Source organism: Takifugu flavidus, chromosome 4, assembly GCF_003711565.1.
Source record: "Takifugu flavidus isolate HTHZ2018 chromosome 4, ASM371156v2, whole genome shotgun sequence".
NCBI lineage: Eukaryota > Metazoa > Chordata > Actinopteri > Tetraodontiformes > Tetraodontidae > Takifugu > Takifugu flavidus.
The window spans coordinates 2,660,034-2,681,431 of NC_079523.1; the positions used below are offsets into that span (position 1 = coordinate 2,660,034).

General features: G+C 46.5%; 1 protein-coding gene and 1 long non-coding RNA gene across 5 annotated transcripts; one reads left to right on the forward strand and one right to left on the reverse strand.

Moving 5' to 3' along the window:
• Positions 1–324: 324 nt before the first annotated feature.
• Positions 325–21,063, reverse strand: ndrg3a (ndrg family member 3a). 4 transcript variants are annotated; one of them, XM_057029049.1, is made up of 17 exons: positions 20,897–21,063; positions 12,034–12,111; positions 11,063–11,095; positions 5,607–5,712; positions 5,290–5,410; positions 5,040–5,102; positions 4,869–4,929; positions 4,194–4,280; positions 3,712–3,768; positions 3,433–3,536; positions 3,213–3,278; positions 3,086–3,137; positions 2,945–2,992; positions 2,824–2,859; positions 2,669–2,720; positions 1,741–1,779; positions 325–1,256 (listed from the first exon to the last, which is right to left on the reverse strand). In XM_057029049.1, the coding sequence occupies exons 2-17, from the start codon at positions 12,088–12,090 to the stop codon at positions 1,084–1,086; spliced, it is 1,155 nt and encodes a 384-aa protein (XP_056885029.1). In that variant the 5' UTR covers positions 12,091–12,111; positions 20,897–21,063; the 3' UTR covers positions 325–1,083. The 4 variants fall into 4 exon arrangements, with proteins under 4 accessions (XP_056885029.1, XP_056885027.1, XP_056885028.1 ...); XM_057029047.1 differs by lacking the exon at positions 20,897–21,063 and adding an exon at positions 20,713–20,856; XM_057029048.1 differs by lacking the exons at positions 1,741–1,779; positions 20,897–21,063 and adding an exon at positions 20,713–20,856.
• On the forward strand, positions 8,767–9,611 carry LOC130523664 (uncharacterized). The gene is made up of 2 exons (XR_008949961.1): positions 8,767–9,064; positions 9,164–9,611. It is a non-coding gene; the product is annotated as an uncharacterized LOC130523664 (long non-coding RNA).
• Positions 21,064–21,398: the final 335 nt, after the last annotated feature.

The window sequence follows — 21,398 nt, forward strand, 5'->3', positions numbered from 1 at the left end:
AGTACAGTACTGCACATGGCTGCAAAAAAAAAAAAAAAGCACAGGGACTAGCTTCAGGTGTCAACGTTTGGTTGTGTTTTTAATTCTCATCTCAGTTGTGGGTTTGTTGAATTAATGTGCGCTAAAAATAGACTGCAGTGTCTCTCATGTCAGAAGTCGCTGAGAGGAAAGTGCGGTTGGAAACAACTGTCACCTCAATTTTCCACTAACACAAGAGGAAAACAGAGATGTTCAGTATACTGGGCGGGCTCCCTCTGAAACGTGCGCTTGCTCGTGTACACTCGATAATTGGTGTGATGTGCTGAAAAATTCAAAGGTCAGACACTTGTTACAGTGCATCTTTATTCGGTAGTAATAAACAAAATGAACCAGCAGACAGAAGCGCCGCCTCCCTCGGCGAGGAGGCTCGCCGTGCACGTCGGAGCGCGTTGAAGATCACAAATACATCCGGGCAAATCAGCAAAAAAAACAGGTCAACAGAAAACAAAGAAATTAAGATGTGCTCAATCACAACATTGATCCAAAGACAAATACAAGCGTCGACAAATGTTGAAATCAGCTTCTGCCTTCGTGTTTTTAGACGGGTTTTTCGAGATCTGCAGTTCTCCCGGGTTCGAGGATCCCTCTGTATAATCTCTGGCCCTTATGTTGCAACAAAATTAAAAACAGTCGTAGCGGCGAAGCGGCAATTTAATCCACGAGGCGAGCGTTCAAAAGCAGCTGTACCGTCAAATTTTTAAAAAAAAGAAGAAAAAAAAAAGACATGACAACAGATTTTCAGGAGATGAAAAAAAATTCCACAGTGTGAGAAACAATAAATACGAGGAGCTGGACGTGAGACCGGTTGAGATTAACTACTGGAACATACAACACATCTGAATGTATTTAGGGTTTGTTTTTTTTTAGACAGTGCAACTTCTATAGTGTATTTAATATTTAATAATATGCATCTGTTAATACAGCTGATCTACCCTCTGTATCTAATAACATAGTTCATTACAGATCCTCCTCGTGTATCTTATATATTTGTTGGAGAGGGAGGGAAGAGAGAGGAGTATAAGTTACTGTGGGGATGAGGAGGGTTTAGCATGACACCTCCATGGTCTGGGGCCCAGCCTGGTTGTCCAGGTTCCCGGCGGCGGTGCCCTCCAGCAGGCTGTTGAGGTTGCTACGGCTGCGGCTGCTGTCCATGGAGGTGATGCTGGAAGAGGAGGTGGTGCGCGAGCGAGCCAGACGAGTCATTCCTGCCGACGGCACTAAAAGAAGAGAGACGCCCATTAATATTCCGCTCGTGCCGCAGAGACTCGCCGCTCTGTGGGAACACTTAGATGCCCTGATGCAACCACAAAAGAAGTGCTAAACATGCAAACTATTCTCACACCAACGGAAGCAGTACTGAAGGTTGATTGCACGGGGGGCCCGTCCTTTTTAAAAGAAAACGGTAGATAAAGCAAAACAGCACACGTGTGATCGTAAGGAACCGACCAAAAAAAAAAGAAAAAAAAAAAAGAGCAGCAAGTCATGCAGCAAAACAGGAGACTGGGAACAGAATCCATGCTAACAGAGCTAGCTACACTCGTACAGTGCGGGTCAAAGTATGCAGAATAACGGCTGCTTGCGCACACTCATCTGAGTATCAAACAGCATTTCTGCATACGCTGACATTTATCCACTGTCGAGAACCAACAGGCCACTGGGTTCACAGCCCTCTAGTCAGGCAGCTATTCAAGAACCCGGTACCTGATTCGTTGCTCAGGTGGCTGAGGAGAACGTAGGGAACTGAAAGCAATGATTAAAGAAGGAAAGAAAGGAGAGCAGTTGGTAACATGTTGCTTCATCTCAACAGGTAACAACTATGTCCCGTATTCATTTTTATTTTTAGACGTCCTACTTTTCGCTGGATAAATATGTGGTTTTCGCACTGGGCTAAGGTGTTAATGAAGGAAAAGCAGCTTTTAGAAACAGACTGACGGGTTAAGATTTTCCACGCTTTCTTTGTGTGAAAATGGTTCTTTCACTCTGTTGTAATCCTGCAGTGGCATTTACGCAACAGGGAGACTCGATGGCCTTTAAAGCAAGTGAGGCACGGACGCACAGGCTGCACCCATGGGTGCCTCCAACAGCAAAGAGTTTTCATTCTTGTGATAGAGAATTTAATCTACAGAGAAACACACAAACACACACACACGGGCATCAAGCTGCTGTGACTAGAACTGCAGTTTCACTGCAGCGGAATGAAAAGCCTCGATGACCTTCTTTAAGTTTGCGCCTCAGTAAAAATGAAGAGAAGCACACAGGTCTCACTTCAGTGATGCAAGAAGAACTCACACCTCACCTACTCAAACCTGCGGTGGCCACAAGCTGCAGAGAGCAGAGAGGAAACCACGTGAACCTCCAGCGAGTGGCTCAAAGAGCGACCGGGCCGATACATGGCCTTTTTTAAGCTTTGCTGGTTGCACACCAAACCCCAAGAGGGGTGCTCAGCAACATGTTCATACAAAACTGATGGCCCTCACTCTCGTCAACAGGAAGTCTCCACCCCAAACACATCAGTCCAACAAGTAAACAATTCTTATTTTTGTGTGAAAGGTTACAGCAGCTCATTTGGACCGGTACCAGGTTTCATTTGATGATGCAACAGAAAGAACATAAGGTCATGAGTACTTACTGTAGCCCATTCCCTGAACAAAGTACTTGAAGGCCTCAGCAAGTTTCCCCGGCTGCAAACACAGATAAAGATGTAGGTGATAAGATCATTTAATGCAATTCAATTGGAAAAATTTACACGCACACACACACACGCACACGCACACACACACTTACCTGCACAACCTGAGGTAAGCCTCCACAGTCTGCCATCTGTGGAAAAATGCATAAAGTCACATTAGGATTAATTTGTATGGTCAAAAACAAACATGTATAGTCATTAAATAAGTCATTTCACCTTCAACAGCGTGGTCTTTGTTGGATTTAACCTGGAGTTGCATTCCACCTGGGGGAACATTAATAAGACGTTAATGCTGAGCTGAGCTGCAAACATTTCCCAAAGCTCCTTATGGCGCTCAGACGTTGGTGTGAAACTCACGACGGCCTCCACAGCAGGTGATGTGTCTCCAACCACCAGCAGCGCAGGACATCTGCAGGGGAAAAGGACCGTTGAATATTCCACACCAAAGATCCCGACCACGACTGACATTAAGATCAGAACCTACATTAGTGTGTTGACCGTGTCCTCATTCAGACCCACAACTGGCCTCTCAATCCCGAGATCCCGACGGCTGGGGCGGGAGGAGAAACACACAACTCAACTCATTAAAACCGCACCGTTTTCTCTTGGGTGTAATATAAACCCGCCACATTTGACACCAAAACACAATTCTAAACGAGAGAAAGTCCACGAGACATGGAGCTGACAGAAATCTACTGTCGTACTATTGATAGGATCCACAGAAGAGAGCCAGGTTATCCTGGTTGATGTCCTGGGCGATGTGAAGGCGGTAGGTCTGGATCAGCTCCTGGTTGTCCGTCAGCTCATCCTGTTGTAGATAAAACCGTAAAAAAAAAAAAATAACTATTCCGTCCAAGTTCGAAGCATATTCAGCATCTTTATGCATCTATTTAAAGAGAATCTATCCTCTATAGATCACAATCCATCAGTCTGCACCTCAGACATGCTGGAAAACGGGAAAAAAACCCAAAGGAGAAACTCACAGTGCTGAAGTGATGAGCCATGATGATATCCACCAAATTACTGGTCCATCCAGTCAGCTGCAGAGAGGGGGGACAGATCCACTTCATACACACAAATCTGCATGCAAGTTCTATCATTACACTACAGCTTTGGCCCTAAAACTCCTTAAATTTGAATTATTCCACAGGAGCTGTGCTGCTCAGCAAAAACCAGAGAGTGAGATTCGATTTTGGAATCTTTGGAATGTCATTAAAAACCGCAGCAAACAATTAATAAGGAATTAGGTCCCCTGTCAGTGCCATTCACTCCAAAACAACTTACCACAAAACAAAGCTGGCGTTAATCTTAAACCAGAGCGGCAGGATAGCGATTACTTTATAAAAACAGGGCGTCACAATTCCGGGATTACGTAACATAAAAGTCATTTTGAAGGACATCAGTGACCAGAGAGGAGTGGCCGAAGCATTGGGAGTGTTGCTTTGGTGTTCTGCTGGGGGTCTACCTTTGAAGCTGCCCAGTCGATCCAGCCTTCAGCGCAGGGGTCCACATTGATCAGAACCAGCCCTTCCACCAGGGTGGGATTGTTCAGCTGCAAGAGGACAGACACATCAGAGTAAAACGGAGGTTCTGTTCCCTCTGCGGGACACGTACGCACATAACAGAGTGGAGAGTGTCTCCGAGTTTAGATGAAGGAGAAACATGAAGAGCTTCTGCATTCCAGAATCGGGTTTGTAAATTGCCTTATCTCCATCTTACCGGGCAGACCCTGTGGGAACACTGGGAATGCAGCCGTCAACATGAATGCAAATGAGCAACAGCTGCTAGAAATCCACCCGTAGGAACATTCCTTTCCAAGAAATCCATTTTGGAGTCAATATTTCTTCCTTCTTTTAAAACCAAAGCGCCTTTTGAACCCACCTAACACCATTCTCCCTCTTCCATTATTCATTTTCAGCGCTCGCTTTGCTCCCTCATTGTCACTCCTGGTTCCTTCTGCTCTGACGTACCCGGACTGAGCTTATTTTAGATCCGCGGCTGCTTCCAGTATTAAAACAAGGCCAAAGAAACGGAAAGAGAGGCGATCTCGGAGGGAGACGAGAGAATATGGAGCAGATTGGATCCCGTCTGAAGGGCGTAAAGGTCAGCGTAATTTAATTAAAAATAAAAAGCGACTTACAGCAAAGCGGGTGAGGACGTACGCTCCTGCTCCCACACCAATGCCGATCATGCTGTTGACGCTGCGGAGAAACCAGCAGTTACAGAAGAACCAGGGAGGAACCGTCTATTCCTGCACATTATCATTGATCTCCTATTGATGGGGGAGTGAGTGGAGGGGGGGGGCACTTACTTAAGCTGAGTCAACACAGAGGGGAGCATTTCAGCCAGCTCGTCCATGGTGGGGTAGCGATAGCTGGAGACACACACACGCACACACACACACGTATGGATACTTATATTAATCAGAAATCCGGAGCTCTGCAGCAGCATAAATAAGCTGTCATTAGTCAACGAGTTTCCAAAGCTGTTTACATTTCAGATAAATGAACTCACTGCAGCAAAGAGTAAACACTCATCCCCCCCAGGTCGTCCACACTCACCCGCTGGGGAAGGGTGGTGCACCCTCCTGCTGTCCAGGCGCGTCCACGTGAACCACGGCGAAGTGCTGCGTGATCTCCTGCATGTCCTCGTAGTTGAAGAGGGTGTTGAAACACGACTTGTCTGGAAAGGATCCGCAGAGAAAGATAATGTGCTCACCGGGCGCAGGTGGTGATTCATGCATTCATGTGCTTCGGTTTGTGTTTCATTCTGGTCACAGACTGTTTCAGCTCGGCTTCATTTAGATTAGACGCCGTTAATGAGGGAACATCCTAACTGGAGATACTTCCACTTGGTTCTGGCTGTGGTTCTGACTCACGGTTGAGGCCGATGTCGTGATAGGTGAGGATGACAGGTCTGTTGCCCTTGGGGACGCCTCTCATGGTCACATGGAGGACACCATGAGGAGTCTCGATGTCATGCTCCTGTGGCCACAGAGAAGATCAACACAAGACGCGCTTAATGTACGTGGGCGCACACATTATATCCCTTAATGCTCAGCTTTGGTTAGAAATGTAGCAAAAGTGGTAAAGTATTTTCTCGTAAGGAGACGATAAAAGGATTAAAGTGCTCATTTGCTTGTGCGAGCACGTATCCGTGTAGTATCACGAGTGGTGTGCAGCCATGAGCACCACTGTCAACACCGGAAATATTTAGAATTGTTTCAATAGATTAGACTCCGGCTTTAAACAAAGACATCACATTAGAATACATGATCTAAAACACCCAGCAACCAAATAAATGCTGTGATTCGAGCTCAGATTAAGAATTTAAGGCAAGCAGCCTCTTTCCTGGCACACATCCTTCGTACCCTTGGATACAGGGCATTAAATGGCCCGACAGTTGTTTTGCCCCGGGGTTCAAACTAATCTCACTCCCTTTTCACAAGTATGACTCTGCAAAAAAGAACATGTTTGCAGAATTTTACTTACTGGGATGTTTAATTGTACATGCGTTTAATCAGCCCTTTCAACACATGCACGTAAATGTTTGAAACGCCATTTAATCCATCAGCCCCGTGTGATTCAAATACATTTAGATTGAGTTTCTACACCTTTCTTGCATCAGACATTTCAGCAGAAGTGCATGGCCCAGCGCAGAAGAATGTGCAGTCATGTAGATGGATGTGTTTGTGAGTGTTTCGCAGGACAGGAGGCACAACAGGCGGGGCCCGTTCTCAAGGCCCTCAGGTCATCAATAATAAAGAGCGGGAGGCTGAGTGGAACATGGATTATGGCTAACTGACAGAGCAGGAGCCTGATGCTGTTCTCCCCCTCAGTGGCGGATGTTTGGGTGATAGTCTTTATCAGTATCTGTTTGGAGATATTCATTTTCAAGGACAATGCAGCAGGAAATTTCATCTGCAATCTGTAAAGAATACGCGGCACATAGGGACGATTCTGCCCCTGCCAGGTGTGCAAGGGCACGTCTGCTTATGTAGCGGTGATGACGAGCCCGTCACACTAAACATGATCTCAGTAAACACAAGAACGGTGGAAAACGAACGATATGAAGACGTTTTGAGTGTTGAGTCCTGCTGACAAGGCTGGCAGGGCGACTCCGCGCTACCTCGGGTCCTTCGGGGGTTCGTGGCGTGAGACGGCAGCAGTCGAGAAATGTACATGATGTTACTGTGGAATATTAGGGTTTTATTTAGGGAGGGATGTCATAATGCTTTCTGTCATTTCTGTACAATAACTGCTTCTGGAGAGAGCAGACATCAGACAGCCATCACAGACAGGAAATATGAACCATACTGAAGATATAAAAGACTAGAAATGGAGGGGGGGGTAGAGCATGACAGAGCAACAGAGGGAGCAGGGCTTAAATTTATCATGCCTTTGCTGCCATGTCCTGCCACTAAAGTCGAGGAAAGGGCTGTGGAAATGGGGCGAAGGACGAGGATGCTTCCCCACACGTACAAAAGCTTTAACTGGTGTCAAAGATGATTTGTAAGGGCCAGTATACGTTCAGAAGTGTCTCGGATCAGAGACGCGGGGTGGGGCTGTCAGCCTGGAAAACACTGCAACAGTCGGCACAAAGATAGAGAGTCCGTGTGGGTGTCTCTGTGGAGCCGGAGTTCCGAATACCGAGATAACGATTGAGGAAAATGAATGAATCAAACTAGAAATGGTAACAATATGTTGTCCTTCTTCCTGTAATCCTTCTCTTATCAGCCCCCACTCCCACTTCTTTCCCCCCACCCTGCCAGGAATGCCATCATCCACCCCTGAGAGCAGTGTTGCAGGGCAGAAACTATCACTATCACACCTCACAAAAAAACACTTACATGGGATCATCTAGTGTGCATAAATGTCCTGGTAGACAGACCCACCCCCACCCGCGGCGCACGTTTTGTGTATGCATGTATGTGTTTTGTACAGTGGGTCAAAAGTATAAACTCAAGGTCTCTGCAGGAGAAGGGAGGTACCAAAAGAGGGGTTTGGATTTTTTTTTTTAGGTGCTATCAAAATGCACCATCCACAGCTGTCTGCAGATTAGGATGCAGAGCCCGCACGCTGCTACTAAACCAGAGATGCATGGAACACACAAGACTGAAGTCCATACATGACCCATCCCATTCGCTGATGCCCGGTCACTGTCTGGCTGAAACACACGCCACGTGGTTGTGGCATTTTGCAAACTCAGGGACACGAGAGAATTCTGTCATATTAACGTGCACATGAAGTCTAGGTGACCTGCACACACAAAAAACTGCACCTACAGGAAAAGAACGGCTTCTGCGCCTGAGCGGTCTACTGAAGGTGGTGACAAGTCATCCAAAAAAGACACCCCCCTCCCAACATTTTAGCCCTTCATCCGAGCCAGCTGCTGCCACCCTGTCTTGGTGGAGAATGTCAAACAACCCCCTCTACTCAATGTGAACTACGGTCCTCGGCTGCAAAGACCCCGGCAGGTGTGTCAAGGAAGGCAAAAACACATTTGTCACTCACCACTTCATTCCCAGAGCATGCAATCTGGTCCAGATCCAGAATAGCTGACATGTTTTTCCCCACACAGGAGAGGAGTGAGTTACGCTATACGTGTGCAGGTCAGCTTTGAAGATCTCCAGCAGGAGGAGGGATGGAGGGAGGGAGCACTGTTAGGAAAGGGAGGGATGTAGGGTGGGATGGCAAGAACAGCAGCCGGGAGGAAAAGAGGGAGGAGAAAGACAGCAGAAAGGAGGGGATGAGTAAATAATGTGAATGAGAGCAGAAGAAGGGGGTGTGGATACCAAGCAGGGAGAACGAGAGATAGACGGAGACGAAAGGTGGGAAAGAGAGCAGGAAAATAGAGAGTGGGGGAGGAGAGTGAGACTGCAGTTTGTGCTTAGTAGTCACCGTGCGTCCATACATCCATCCACCGATGCTGCTAATTGGCCAGCAGAAGGTCATGTGGGTAGAGGGAGAGGGAGGGGCCTGGAGGCTAGCAAGGAATAACAGGAGGGAGGGGGGTGAAAAAAAGGTGTGGGGGGGGGGGCGCGTGCGTGGAAGACGGGTGATGGGATACAACTGATGCAGAGCCAGGCCAGAAAAACAGGCAGGATGCTGACGTCACGCCGTGGTACCGACAGAAAGAGGAGGATGACTTTGACAGCTCACCCTCTGCAGGGTTCTGCATCAGCAAAATGGCTGCTGCCGAGTCTGTGCGGGTCTCCAGATCTGCCTCAGTGTCACCTCGCTGTGGGGGAAGAGTAACAACCACCTTATCGTCTTCCACTATCGCTCTAATATAACCTTCACCAGTTTCCAAGCTGGAACGGGAATAAAGGAAGAGGTATTTATTAATTTGCAAATATATGGAGGTGGCATAAATCTTCCTCTCAGCTATGACCTATGGATCTCTGCCTCTTCTTCTTTCCTCTGTCCTCTGCAGTGTGTCAGGACTGAGACGGACTGCCAACGTCATTCTAACGCACACACACAGAGGAGAGGGCGCCACACACGCCCATGACGTCTTATTGGACCGTCAATGCAGCAGCGAGCTCGTGTTTTTCTGCTCTTCACCCTAAACCACAGAACCCGCAGAGGTTGCTACAGTGTCTGTTTTCAGAAACAAACAAACACATGACACATATAGCATTGCAAAACATGTAATTATGTCCGAACTATTTTTTCTGTCACGTTCCAGCACCTGACCTGTGGCATCAGCTGAGGTTAATGACGCGTTCACGCCACAACGTACAAGTTTTTTTTCCTTTGAATAGACGTATGTGTGTGTGTGTGCGCGCATCTCAGCCAGGCTCAATGTGACACCATTTTCCCTTGAAGCCTTTAATGAAGCAATAATAAGAAAGGCCTACAGCGCCCTCTGCTGATTACAAGATATTTTACATCCGTTTATTTAATAATAAAAAAAAGAAAACCCCACATTAGTTTTCTTCCCGTGCTGTTGCCATCAGAGGAATGAGACGGAAGCTTCAGTTTACGTGCTGCAAGGGCAACCACACGTCTGCAGTGTGAGCTACAAGTGTGGGCCCTGGTGAGGCGCATTCTTATACTAGCACACGAACATGTAAGATTACAATAAGCGTAAGTGTAAGCGTCACATGATAAAACAAAGCATGATATATACAAAAGGAACATATAAGAAAATGGGGGATGGATGGTCAGGTTGTCTCCTGCTATCCTGGGGCGACAGAACATCAGCTAAAGCAGGTCCCAGGGTTCTGGGAAATAAAACAAAAGAACTAAAATTGCTCCATGTTTTACATTAAGGAGTATAGTCAATCACTTCCTTGTTTCTGGTCCAAGTGTGGTGCAGCCTGACACATACAGTATTTGCCCCTGCGGCACCACACCCTCCAGGCTCTCCCCTTCTCCTTAACCACCCCAGCCCTGCTTGTGCAGACACAGGAGTAAAGAAGTTCAGGACAACTACCTATGATTTTTCCATCAGCTGCAGGAGTGTCACTACATGAATTAAAAATAGCGATGATGAGTGTCGCTATAATTTGTTTGAGGACTCAGCTCGGTCAGAACGGACGCCACTCCAATAAGCACACTTAAATCTGCATCAATGCAACAATGAACCCCAGGAGGAGAAAAGAAGAAGAAGAAAATGTGAAAAATCAGATTAAACCATTAAGGGAGAGAGACACTTGTGGCTGTGGAGCAAACGTGAATGGAAGCACAGAGGTACGGAGCATGCTCGCACTAACCGCCATGCCTGTCTGCAGTAGCTATATTTAGCCCTGCTGGGATGCTGGGAACAGCCCCGACTGCAGAAAATCAGGACGGGATGAAAGCTTTAACCCTTTACAGGTTGGACGCTCATGCAACACAGCACACTTGGCTGCGAGAAGCAAGAGAATCCTTAGTGTGAAGAAAACATTGTGCACCACAGGGGCAGTGGGCCAGCATTCATCGGGCAAAAACACCATCAAAGACACTGGGATCTGGAACGCTCCCCGCTCAACGACAATGACTGCTTTGTTTAAGAAAATAGTTCCCAAACCATGACTAGAAGATGATTTCATCATGGATGAAATGCCTCCAATCACAGGCCAGCATCTCTTAGACATTACATTTAATTCTGATTCTATCAACATGTCTCTAAACACAACTTCAAAGCTGTTGGGTGACACTTACACTGGTTCACCACAGTGAACTGGACTCATGCACCTTTGTATGTCGTAGAAAGAGTAACTGTGGATTGTTACACGAGCATATGCACAAAGTTAATTCCTGCTAAACACAGAGGTCCGCATGTCACCTCAGCCCGTGTCCTTCACCATCCCATCACCATTAACTCATCCCAGAGAGAAACACTCACCTGGCAGTCAAAGTCTTGGAAGTTGCGGGCGTTCTGCAAAAACAGCAAAAAAACAACAACCAGTTAAAATACACAATAAATGTGGGTTTTATTCTCAAATAATTGAGCCAATCCACTATAGATTAACCAAATATAGAATATGGAATCAATGGGAAAACAATTGTGGAAAAGTCACAGTTAGAATTCAGAAATATTTCTGGAACAAGCGAGTTATAACGTAAGAACGGGCAACAGCAACAGAGGAGATACTTGTGGGGTTAAATGCAGCCAGACTGGTGTCTGGGAAGCAGAAACATCTGTTTAATAAAACCCTCTCCTGCTATGATTAATCCAAAACAGCATCAGAGAAGCAGAAATTATGAGAAGTTAAGAGAAGTAAAAATGTGTTTGTGCTCATCTGGCCTTTAAATTCACCGGCCACTAGGTGGCGTGAGACAGCAGCACCAGCACTGCCCTGTTCTTCTACATGTGCATTTCCTGCCTTACAGATGCAACCTGGCAAATACATATATTCTATCTTCTTTTTGAACCCATCAGCAGTAGATGTCAGACAGCCCTCGCGCCCGTCCCCGACGACCGTCGGGAACAGCGACACTCCGCTCACTTCACACCTGCTCGCCAACCTGGCAAAACGGAGGAGGACGAGGATAGAGGCTGCTCTTCCTCCTTTGTACTTTTGTTCTCACCAATCTGAGAGAGATTTCTTCCAGCTGCTGCTTTGAAGTCTTTTTCACACCACCTTTCTTGCCTCATTCTGTCCACAATCATTTTTGACTAGCGATTTCCTTTTCTTTTCTTTTCTTTTCCCTCCGACACTCAAGCACATGAATAATTCACTTTGATGATCAAGGCAGCAGAGTCCGCATGCGCGGTGTATTAACTTATGTATGATAGGATGAGTCGTATAGAAAACCGCTTTGCTTCTTTCCTGAATAGGAATTGAAAGAGTCAGGCGTTCTCTCCCAGCTCACCTTATTGGTCAGCAGTGGCTTGATTTCAGTCAGCTGTACATCCTGCAGCTCATCCATCTTCCTGGTCGTCACTGGAAACTGTGGGGAAAAAAGATTATAATATGATCAGCAGTGAAGACGATTTAGACTCAACAATGACTCAAGCGTTGGTGCAGTGTTACCGTAGCTGCAGAAGAAAACACATTTCATTTAACAGTTCATATTTACAAGTTTACGTTTGTCTAACAAAAGCACAGCTTAAAATCCATTTAATATACAGGAAAACCATCTTTTGGCCAATGGCAACATGTCATGTTACCATGAAGTATTTGATTTTGTGATTATATATTTAGTAGTCTAACTTTAAAAAATAATTACCGTATATGGAGGTGTATCGACGAAACAGCACCACCTAGTGGTCGGTAATCGCGCATATGTTCTACGAATTACGACCAAGTTACTAGCAAATAATTGACCGTTTACAGCATAAACGGCCTCACCTTGTTCTCCATTACTACATGTGCTGTACGTAGACTTTAGAATGTAAACTTGCCTTATAAAATGGAGACAACACAACATACCCATGTGAAATCAGGTGATAACGTGAGACTGAAGTCTATTCTGGTGTCACTGAGCATTCACCGGGTTGGGAATGGTACATTTCTGTACAGCCAGTCACTGTTGAATAATACAATAGCGGCCCTGGAAAGAAATGGAGGCTATTTTCTCAGAAAACACCCGAGGAGAGGTCACACATTGAGTTCACACAGATGGTGTGCAAACACAGAAATGAGTCTGATGGAGTTTAACAAGCGCCTCTAAAGCCCACCTCACTTGTTAGACTTTGTCCCTACAGCTCGTCACTGAGCAGAACATCGCCTTCTGCAAAATTCCCCGATACGGTGCTTCTTATCCGATGGCGACTCGCGGAAGGTGAGGACAGGAAGTGGGATGGAATTACACGGCTGAGCCCAGGACAGCGGCTCAAGTTGCACAAAAGACAAGTCGAAGCGTTCGCCTCCGATAGGTCGATGCTTAAACCTATTGGACAGCAGCCAAACCTAACTGCATCACACCACAAAACAAGGTTGTATTGTATAAATGCTGCCGGACACAGAGGCAGCGCTCCGCATCGTCTCACCGAGCCACCAGATCCAACTCGCCTGCACTGACCTTGGGTTGTTAGGAGTAGATCATCCGTCAACGGAGAAGGAAATGAAATATTTGAAAGGACAGCTGGACTGGAAGAATCAAAACAGGGGTCACCTTGGCCCGATAAAAGCCGAAAATGATAGGAGCAGTTAGATCCCTGGGAAAATCAAACAAACCAATCATTAGGGAAAAATGGAGAAACTTTGAGAACTGAAGTACTCAGCCACCAACAAGGGGAGCAAAACATGCCAGACAAAGTCCCTGCTCACAAATCCGGCTCAATGGTGGAACAAAATAATATTTAGACAAGTGAACAAGGGGGAAAAGGAAAAACAAATACTCCACATGCTTGAGCGTATTGACTGGATCAATGTAACACTTCCTCAGGCTTTTCCAGAGACTGCAAGCAAGTGGAAATTGGAAGTAGGTAAAAGCCGCTTTAATTGCAGCAGACTCGCTGAGTAATTGAGGTGTTAATGGAGACGAGGTCAGAGTGGGCTTAATCCAAGCAGCAGACCAACCAGATGACCCCCCCCCCCCTCCCATCACGCTGGAGATACAGGAGCATGTGTGTGCCATCCCATCCATCCCATCCATCGCTGGGTTTCTGCCTGAAATCGCCCCCCAAGGCTTCTAAACGGTCTCACATCTTGAATCAAATCACCTGAAGGTGCACTGGATTTCAACACCCTGTCCTACCTTCTCGGCGCTTGCTCGACTACATGTTCCACTGTTGCCATAGAGATAAAGCTGGTAGCTGATGTTTATTCTAAGCAGGGAAAGCCCCAAGGGACAGATGCGAGGCAAAGCAGAGGAGGGGGGAAGATAGTGATGAGAATGAGGAAAAAGCAATCATGTGAGGCTGAGAAATATTCCGTAAAGTGCTGTCGTGACCCCGGACGGTCGCGCTTGTGACCGTCTGACAGTGACTCTCAGTACAATTGGAACAGCACGAGACGACTCGAGGCAAACGTGGAGTCTGTGTTCATATTGTGAACATTAATCCAGCACCTTTGTCCGCTGCAGTAGCACCTCAGCGGTGACAGATATACAACACACAGAGGGCAGCCTTGCTCCTTCGGGCCCGTTTCCCTGGATAAGATGCAGAAAAGAGGTCCCATCAGAATCTGAAGGCACCAGAATGCATCTATGAGGACAACGATGTCACGGTGATGCTAAGAAATGTGGTTCTTCGGCTGCTACATCAGCAGGCGGCGCCGGCAGATCGATGCACGCCACTTTAATCCCCCCTTCACTCGCTCCACGCCGTCTGGCTTCGCCTATCCATCTCCATCCCACCTCGGTCGGTGGGGCTTCATGAAGTAATGCCTAGCAGCCGAGTTATGACGACGGCCCCGGGCTCTTCGGATTACGCCGTAGCTCTTAAACGCCATGGCAACGGCATGCTCAACTTTGCTCCGTGCAATTATCTTCCAGATCACAGCTGTGCATCGACTGACCTCTGCGGCCGCCGTAAGTGATGACCCGGTGACCTCCTGTAACCCACCACCACAGACTCAAGCAACAGACGTGATACCATGGCGACCCAAAGCCCACAATGCTGCATCACAACCGCCCCGGGTGGCGTGCGGTCGAGTCATGCGTTTGGTAATGGCGACATTTTGATCTATTTTAGGTGAATCTCACTCACGCCACGAATCTCATCCATTCGTCTATTAATTCAGAAACATGAACTATTGATGAGGTGGATTAATGATTTATTCCATCCAATTTATTCTGAAATTTAATCCCTCCGTGGATCTTTTACGCCGTGTTTGTGCAGGAAAGTAGTCCAATCACATACATATTTTGGTTTTGGTCGATTTACACATCATTTCGCAGTTTTTTTTAATGTAACTGGGATTCATTCCATACATGGACTACTTCCATAAAGAACTTAAGAGTTCTCCCACTATAAATGAATGCTGTTAACAAGCCTAATCCCACCTCTTGTAAGGAATAAATCACACTACCTTTACTAATTAACCTACGTAATGGCTGAAACCATGTTGGTCTATACTCTCACTCAGCACTTTAATCCGTCCCATCAACAATAACATCAACAGCATCAATAAATGCAAACCTAAGCCAAAATAAATCCACCCGCGCCTGTTTCTCGTTACCTCCCACAATGACAAAAATCCCCCTGAATATTGGTGCAGACGTCCTGATTGAAGGCGCTCGGTGCTTCTGCTCGTGGATCTGTTGGTGCGTCGGTTTCCTGCCAGCGCCCCAGTTTCTACAGCATCAGAAACATCTATGTAGGTTAATTCTCCTCTCAGTGTCCTTGACCAAGGCTTGGACGCTGATCTGGTCCTCAGCTGCACAGTTGTGGCTCACGCTAATGACAGGTTGCCTGTAATGTATAGTGTGTACCTATAGACTGCTGCGAGAAGCACGGTTGACATTCAGAATTTACGATGAAAGTTGCAGATTGGAGCTTTTAAACTGCATTAATATCTGGCAGAAGCATCAAAATGATGAGATCTTTCTGGACAAGAGGCCACATTTTACAGGGTGGATTAGCTTCGAGTGCAAATAAAATCCTGCGCCAACCTTCTTCCCGAACCTTTGATTGAAACCGTTTCCTGTAAAAAGCACAATTTGTGGATGATTAATCAACAGAATATCCCACAATTACAAAACCAAGTGGGCAGAGAGGAAGTTTTAAATCCCCCTTCAAATCACCCAGTCCTTCTATGTAATATTAAACATAAATCTGGATCAGATACGACAGTTTGTCAATATAAGCCATCAATTAAAAATTCCGGACATCTAAAACAGACGGCGATCCCTAAAACAACCCCCGATAACTACCTGCTCGTACACAGTCAGTTTAGAGGCCGACTCCCCCCCCCCTTTATTTTCATTTCTGAAATTCTTCTCCAACTTTCCACAAGAAGAACGAGCAGTAATCTCTCCGGAGCGAAGATAATGGCCTGCGTCAAGTCACAACTGCAGATTACTGCCATAATGTGGGCCTTGTGGTAACAGACGTAAGGGAATCACTCCCTCTGCGTGTCGCCACCCCTCACTAATCATCTGGCCGACTGGAAACACAGAAACGCGTCATTCACTTTTATTGGAAAGGGCAGGAACCTGACGTGGCCTTTTCTCCGATTCTATCATGAGAATCTTGACCTATAGCAGAGAAGATCCCCAGCTGATGCCGTCAGTAACAACAGCTGAGTCCACACACACACACTCTCGGTTTCTTTCCCTCACATATTTTTAATTATAACAGCTCGCTCTCCCGAGGCCCCATCATCCTCCTTACGTCTTGTGATCCGAGCTGACAAATCTTTTTTTTCCCTTCCTCTGACAAGGCAGCAAAAAATAGCGAAGAACACTGAAAGTTTTGTTCACGTCACCCTGCTCAATAAAGAAAGAAGCTAATTCATTAAAGACAAAGCAGCCCGATCACACAGGAAAGAGGAAACCGCGTGAAAAACAATCTATTTCTGGACAGAGGTACGAATAGGAATTATCTCATCGGCCCAGCAATGGAAGCGACCGATAAATGCTAAATACAGCGTTACTATAATATAAAATAAAAATGCTGAGGACGTCGCGCTGGGACGGGAGACATGGATGTTACATACAGGGGCGATAGAGAGAGCTGCTGCGAGTACAACACACACGTGCACGGCTGTAATGTGCAGGAGGAGACTTGTGACCTTGTCCTCGGCTGTGAAACTCAATGACAGCGCAAAGTGTGCATATTTAAACTTGAGAATGATGAGCTGCCTACATTAATATCAAGTTAGCGGTGTGTAAGTTAGCCTGGCTGATTTTGCCTATCTTAGAGGCAATACCACGAAGGGGCGGGGCTAAACGTTTACCACGGACGGCCCACCAATAGGATGGAGGCAGCGCAGACACCACCCCGCACATTACCCTCTGAGGGGGTTTTACAGGACAACATTATTCCTCAAGAGGCTACTTTATCTGCAAATGGATCATCTAGTTTAGAGTGGAGCATCTATACTGGTGTATAACCACAAATCAGTGGGAATTAATGTCAACGCTGACGTGGAAACTGCTCAGGAAAGAGGATTCCAACATCTGAAGTGACAACCCCCCCCTGAGAAATTCAAGGTTAATTAATGACTACAGCTTTGTTAAGGCCTTGTCATATCAATAGATATTGTCCCCATCATGTTTCAACCTGCAGCAACAAGAATATATTGAGTTTTCATTAAGGATATAAGTGGTATGAATTTCCCAGTCACCACTATATTCATGTCACCTAAGTGGATTTTCGGCTATTTAATCTTGAAGTCCGCTGCAACAGATTAAGATGTCCTGGAAAAGACAGGGACGAACCCCATAATAACCGCACGGCGCCGCAGGAAGCCGTAAATTTGTCGCACATAATCAGTAAATCAATAAACACCAACAAACATGGATCTTCCACAATGAATATCTGCTGGGATGTGTTACGGAGGAGCCTGCCAACATGAATTACCCCCTCCTGGCTGTCCTCCTTCATGAATCCGGCCTTAAATAAGAGTGAAGTGCCAGGCGTGTCGGCCGTGCGCGCGCTGCTGTTAACACAGCACCTGCCCCTGCTCCGCTACGTTAGCCTAACTCCCACACGGGCCGCAGGGATTCCTCAGCCACTTTCACTCGTGCAGGCAGGAAAGACAAAGTGATCCAGGGATGCTCTGTGTGCACGTGTGTGTGTGTGTGTGTGTCCTGAACCATCTGGCTGACGCTAGCAGGCAGGGTTTCCAGAAACAGAGAGCGCTGCTGGAGGCTGCGCAGGATCTGAGGACAGCGGCCGCAGGGCCACGGGGGCGGCGGCGAGACCATCTGCGTAGCGCCGCCACCGGGCGTTATCTCGCGCGTGCACGCAGAATGAGTTCAACAGGCTCGGAGGAAACCTTAGAACCGGTTAAATATTAACAGAGCAGAGACATGAGAACCCTCGCACCCGGAGAGAGCAGGACTCAGGGTCGGAGCCCCCCCCCGTGTCCTCCCTACGGAGGTTGGCGGTGTCCTTGGCAACAAGCCCCCCCCCCACAACATCTTCAGCTCTGCTTGTGTAATCGTATGACCTTTTCCTCCATCATTTACATAGTCGTTGCTTTCTCATCATGAAACACCCGATGTGGAATTCTTTACTCCTCTCACCTCACTTTCAGAACGTGCATCAAGTTCCAGAGCACCGGCGGGAGGAGGACATACAGACGTCTCCCTGCTATGAGAAACAGGTGTGCGGTCATTCCCAGCTTCTCTTTATCAGAGACAGAGGTGATGACGACCACGAATCCACCGAGCGCTTAACATCCACGTGTTCCCTGGGTCAGTAAAGCCAAGCCTGGCGAGAGGTGATGCACGGCGTGCACGGACCAATGCTGACGACATGTGTGATTCTCCACGTGTTCCTCGTCCTCTTTCAACACTTCCAATATCGTCCACAAATCTATCTACACACACTATGACACACACACACAAGACAAAACTGTGTGTTATTGCACTCAACGTGTGTTTATGAAGCAACAAACACAGAGCAACTTTAAGAGAGGTCTGACGCACAAACATCCCTTGAAATTAGGACGTTGCACAAGTGGTTCTTTTAATTATTCCTGAGAACTGATCTTTAATGCTGACGGGATGGAAGTAGAGAAGAAGGCCATATTGTCTGTTTTGTTTGTTCATACATCCCTCGACAACAACTGTATGTAATCTAATGTAATCGCATGTAAAAGGGTCTGTGTATCAGCTGCTTTGGGGGAGGAACGCTGATGAATTCCATCTCGTACTGCAGGACTGGCGATGCCTTAAAATGCAGATGCATTTTCAAAAGCAGTGGGAAAAAAAAAAACCCCATCAGCGCTCAGGGGCAGCGAGAGGCAGGATGGTGTGAGAAATATATTTATAGTGCCTTTGAAGCTTTCCAAAACTGAAAGGCAACAGCAAAATTCTGCTATCAGAAGAATTATTATTATTCCAATTATGGGAATGGTCCAAATAAATGTCTGTGTCTGGCATGGGTTATGTTTTACAGAGCAGCGGGTGAACGCGGGGCTGGCTGTCAACACTGCACCTTAATTAATGTCTATCTCTCCAGCGACTGTTATTCCCTGACATTCATCCCTATAAGAAATCCGCTTCTACATAAGAGTATTTCTTGCTTTTATGTACTCTGTAATCCCTGCATGTAGTAATCCATGCTGAATTGTTCATTTATAGCATTACTTCCGCTTTAAAAGCACATTTCTGTATATACGTTTGGCCAGAATGATCAGGTAGGGTAATTATCCTGTCTGAACACAAGTGAGACAGGACTAAACGGAGGAAAGAAAGGAAAGGATTTCAAGGTTTGGATCAAAAGCTGGTAATGAAGCACGCACACGCACATTTGTATCATGCAAAATGTCCACAGGGGCTAATAAGATCCTTCGTGGAAATTTCAAGACCGTGTAAGATTTGTGGCTTAATAAGCAACCCTCGGCACACACCATTAGTTATACAGCCGGTTTCCGCTATAATAATCAACCAGGAGATGAACAACAAGAGGTTGTGGCAACAAACTCTTGGCTGCTCTCAATATGCTCTTCATTTGCTTTCAAAACAAGGAAGGGGAACAGAGGTCGGCTTGGTGTTAAAGCTACCTGCTCAGGTGACACTGGGACGGTGTTGTGACTGACAACAACAGCGTGGTCGTGGTTGGCTGCAGCCTAAACTACAACCGTGCAGTGCAAATCCCACACAAGACACTTGAATTCATCCCCGTTATGCTAAATTATTGGCAACCGTGGCTTAAGTCTGCAGACCTTGAGTCTACCAACTGCTGCTCTGAGGTATTTTAGCAGAAAACGGTGGTTTTGAGGCGGGAGGGGAAACACCTGATGCCCACTGGGCTTCACGTCCCACCTGTGTGACCTTCTAGAGTCACCGGTGACATTGTCATTCATCACGTGGTGTCTGAATGGGACTCACGCTGCAGCCATGTCACCGGGGCTCTGGGACTGCTCACAAATCCATCTGCCACATCCACACAGGCTGGAGAAGCGGACACAATAACCGGTATTATCTCCATCGCCGCCATGATTGATGGTAAAGCCAAGACAGAGGGGTTTTTAGCGTTATAGTTCGCCATAAAGATCATGTCCGAACTCCAATCAACGTCGCACCTCTAAACTGTGATATTTCTTCAAAACGACCAGACTTTTTTCTCATTTATCTGTCGCACTCCGAGATATGTTTTTGTTGTAAAGTTAAACCAGAGGCCTTTTGTGATTTATTTCACATGGATGTAATTTATAAGCCGTTCACTTAATGAATGTTTGGCTCTAGTTCGATCTTTTGAAATAAAGTAGCGGTCCAAGACCAAGAGCTACAAGTCAGTTACAATTCAGAATGTTTATAAAAAAAAATCCACTTTTAAAACATAATGCTCTAACAAAATGAGGATTTATTATGTTAAAATAGCTGTTGTGTCGCATTAACGGAGCCGCGGTGAACTCGCTCCATTCAAGCCAGCAGTTCCCCCCAATAAAACCCTCCGAAAGTACCAGCGATGTCTTTCCCCGTGTTTACCTCGGCCTTTGCATAAGTAATTGTGCGGCTTTGGTGCATCAAATCCTCCAGTAAACCATGTCCGATCAGCGACATGAACAGGTTGGGGAATCCAGCGAGCGAGATAATCTGCCGTAGCATCGGACACATCTGTGCACGGCACGCTGGGGAACCAAACCTCAGAAAACATGCGTGTTTCACTGACCTCTTTTATCAAAGGCGTGTGTAGCGGGTTCCAATCGGGTTGCTGCGGCTAATTTTTGGTAAATATTAGTCGCAATAGATGTATTTTCTGGAGCAGACGGTGCCTCCGAGCCGCTTCCTCAGTCTCCCCACTCGTATTTCGATGTGACTCTGGGCGGAACTACAACGCTGCGACACCGCCGGAAGGCCAATAGGAGCACAGGACGCACGGCACAGATAGGCGGAGGCACACGACGTCTCACTCCGACACTAAATGCGAGGACAGGAAATGTCTCGCGAAATCAACTGTACGTATCATATCGTGAAACAAAGTGTAATGAGAGTAAACGCCAATTTGGGGATTAGTTAATTGTTTTTCTTATTGGGGTCACTATAAATGCCGGGAATTTGACAGTTCTCAGAGGGCTTGCCTTTTAACCATTAATCATCATGTGAAGTGGCTCAAATTTTGAAGATTAATCCAGTGGAATTCCCATCCAGCTATCTGCTTACGTAACGCCGCA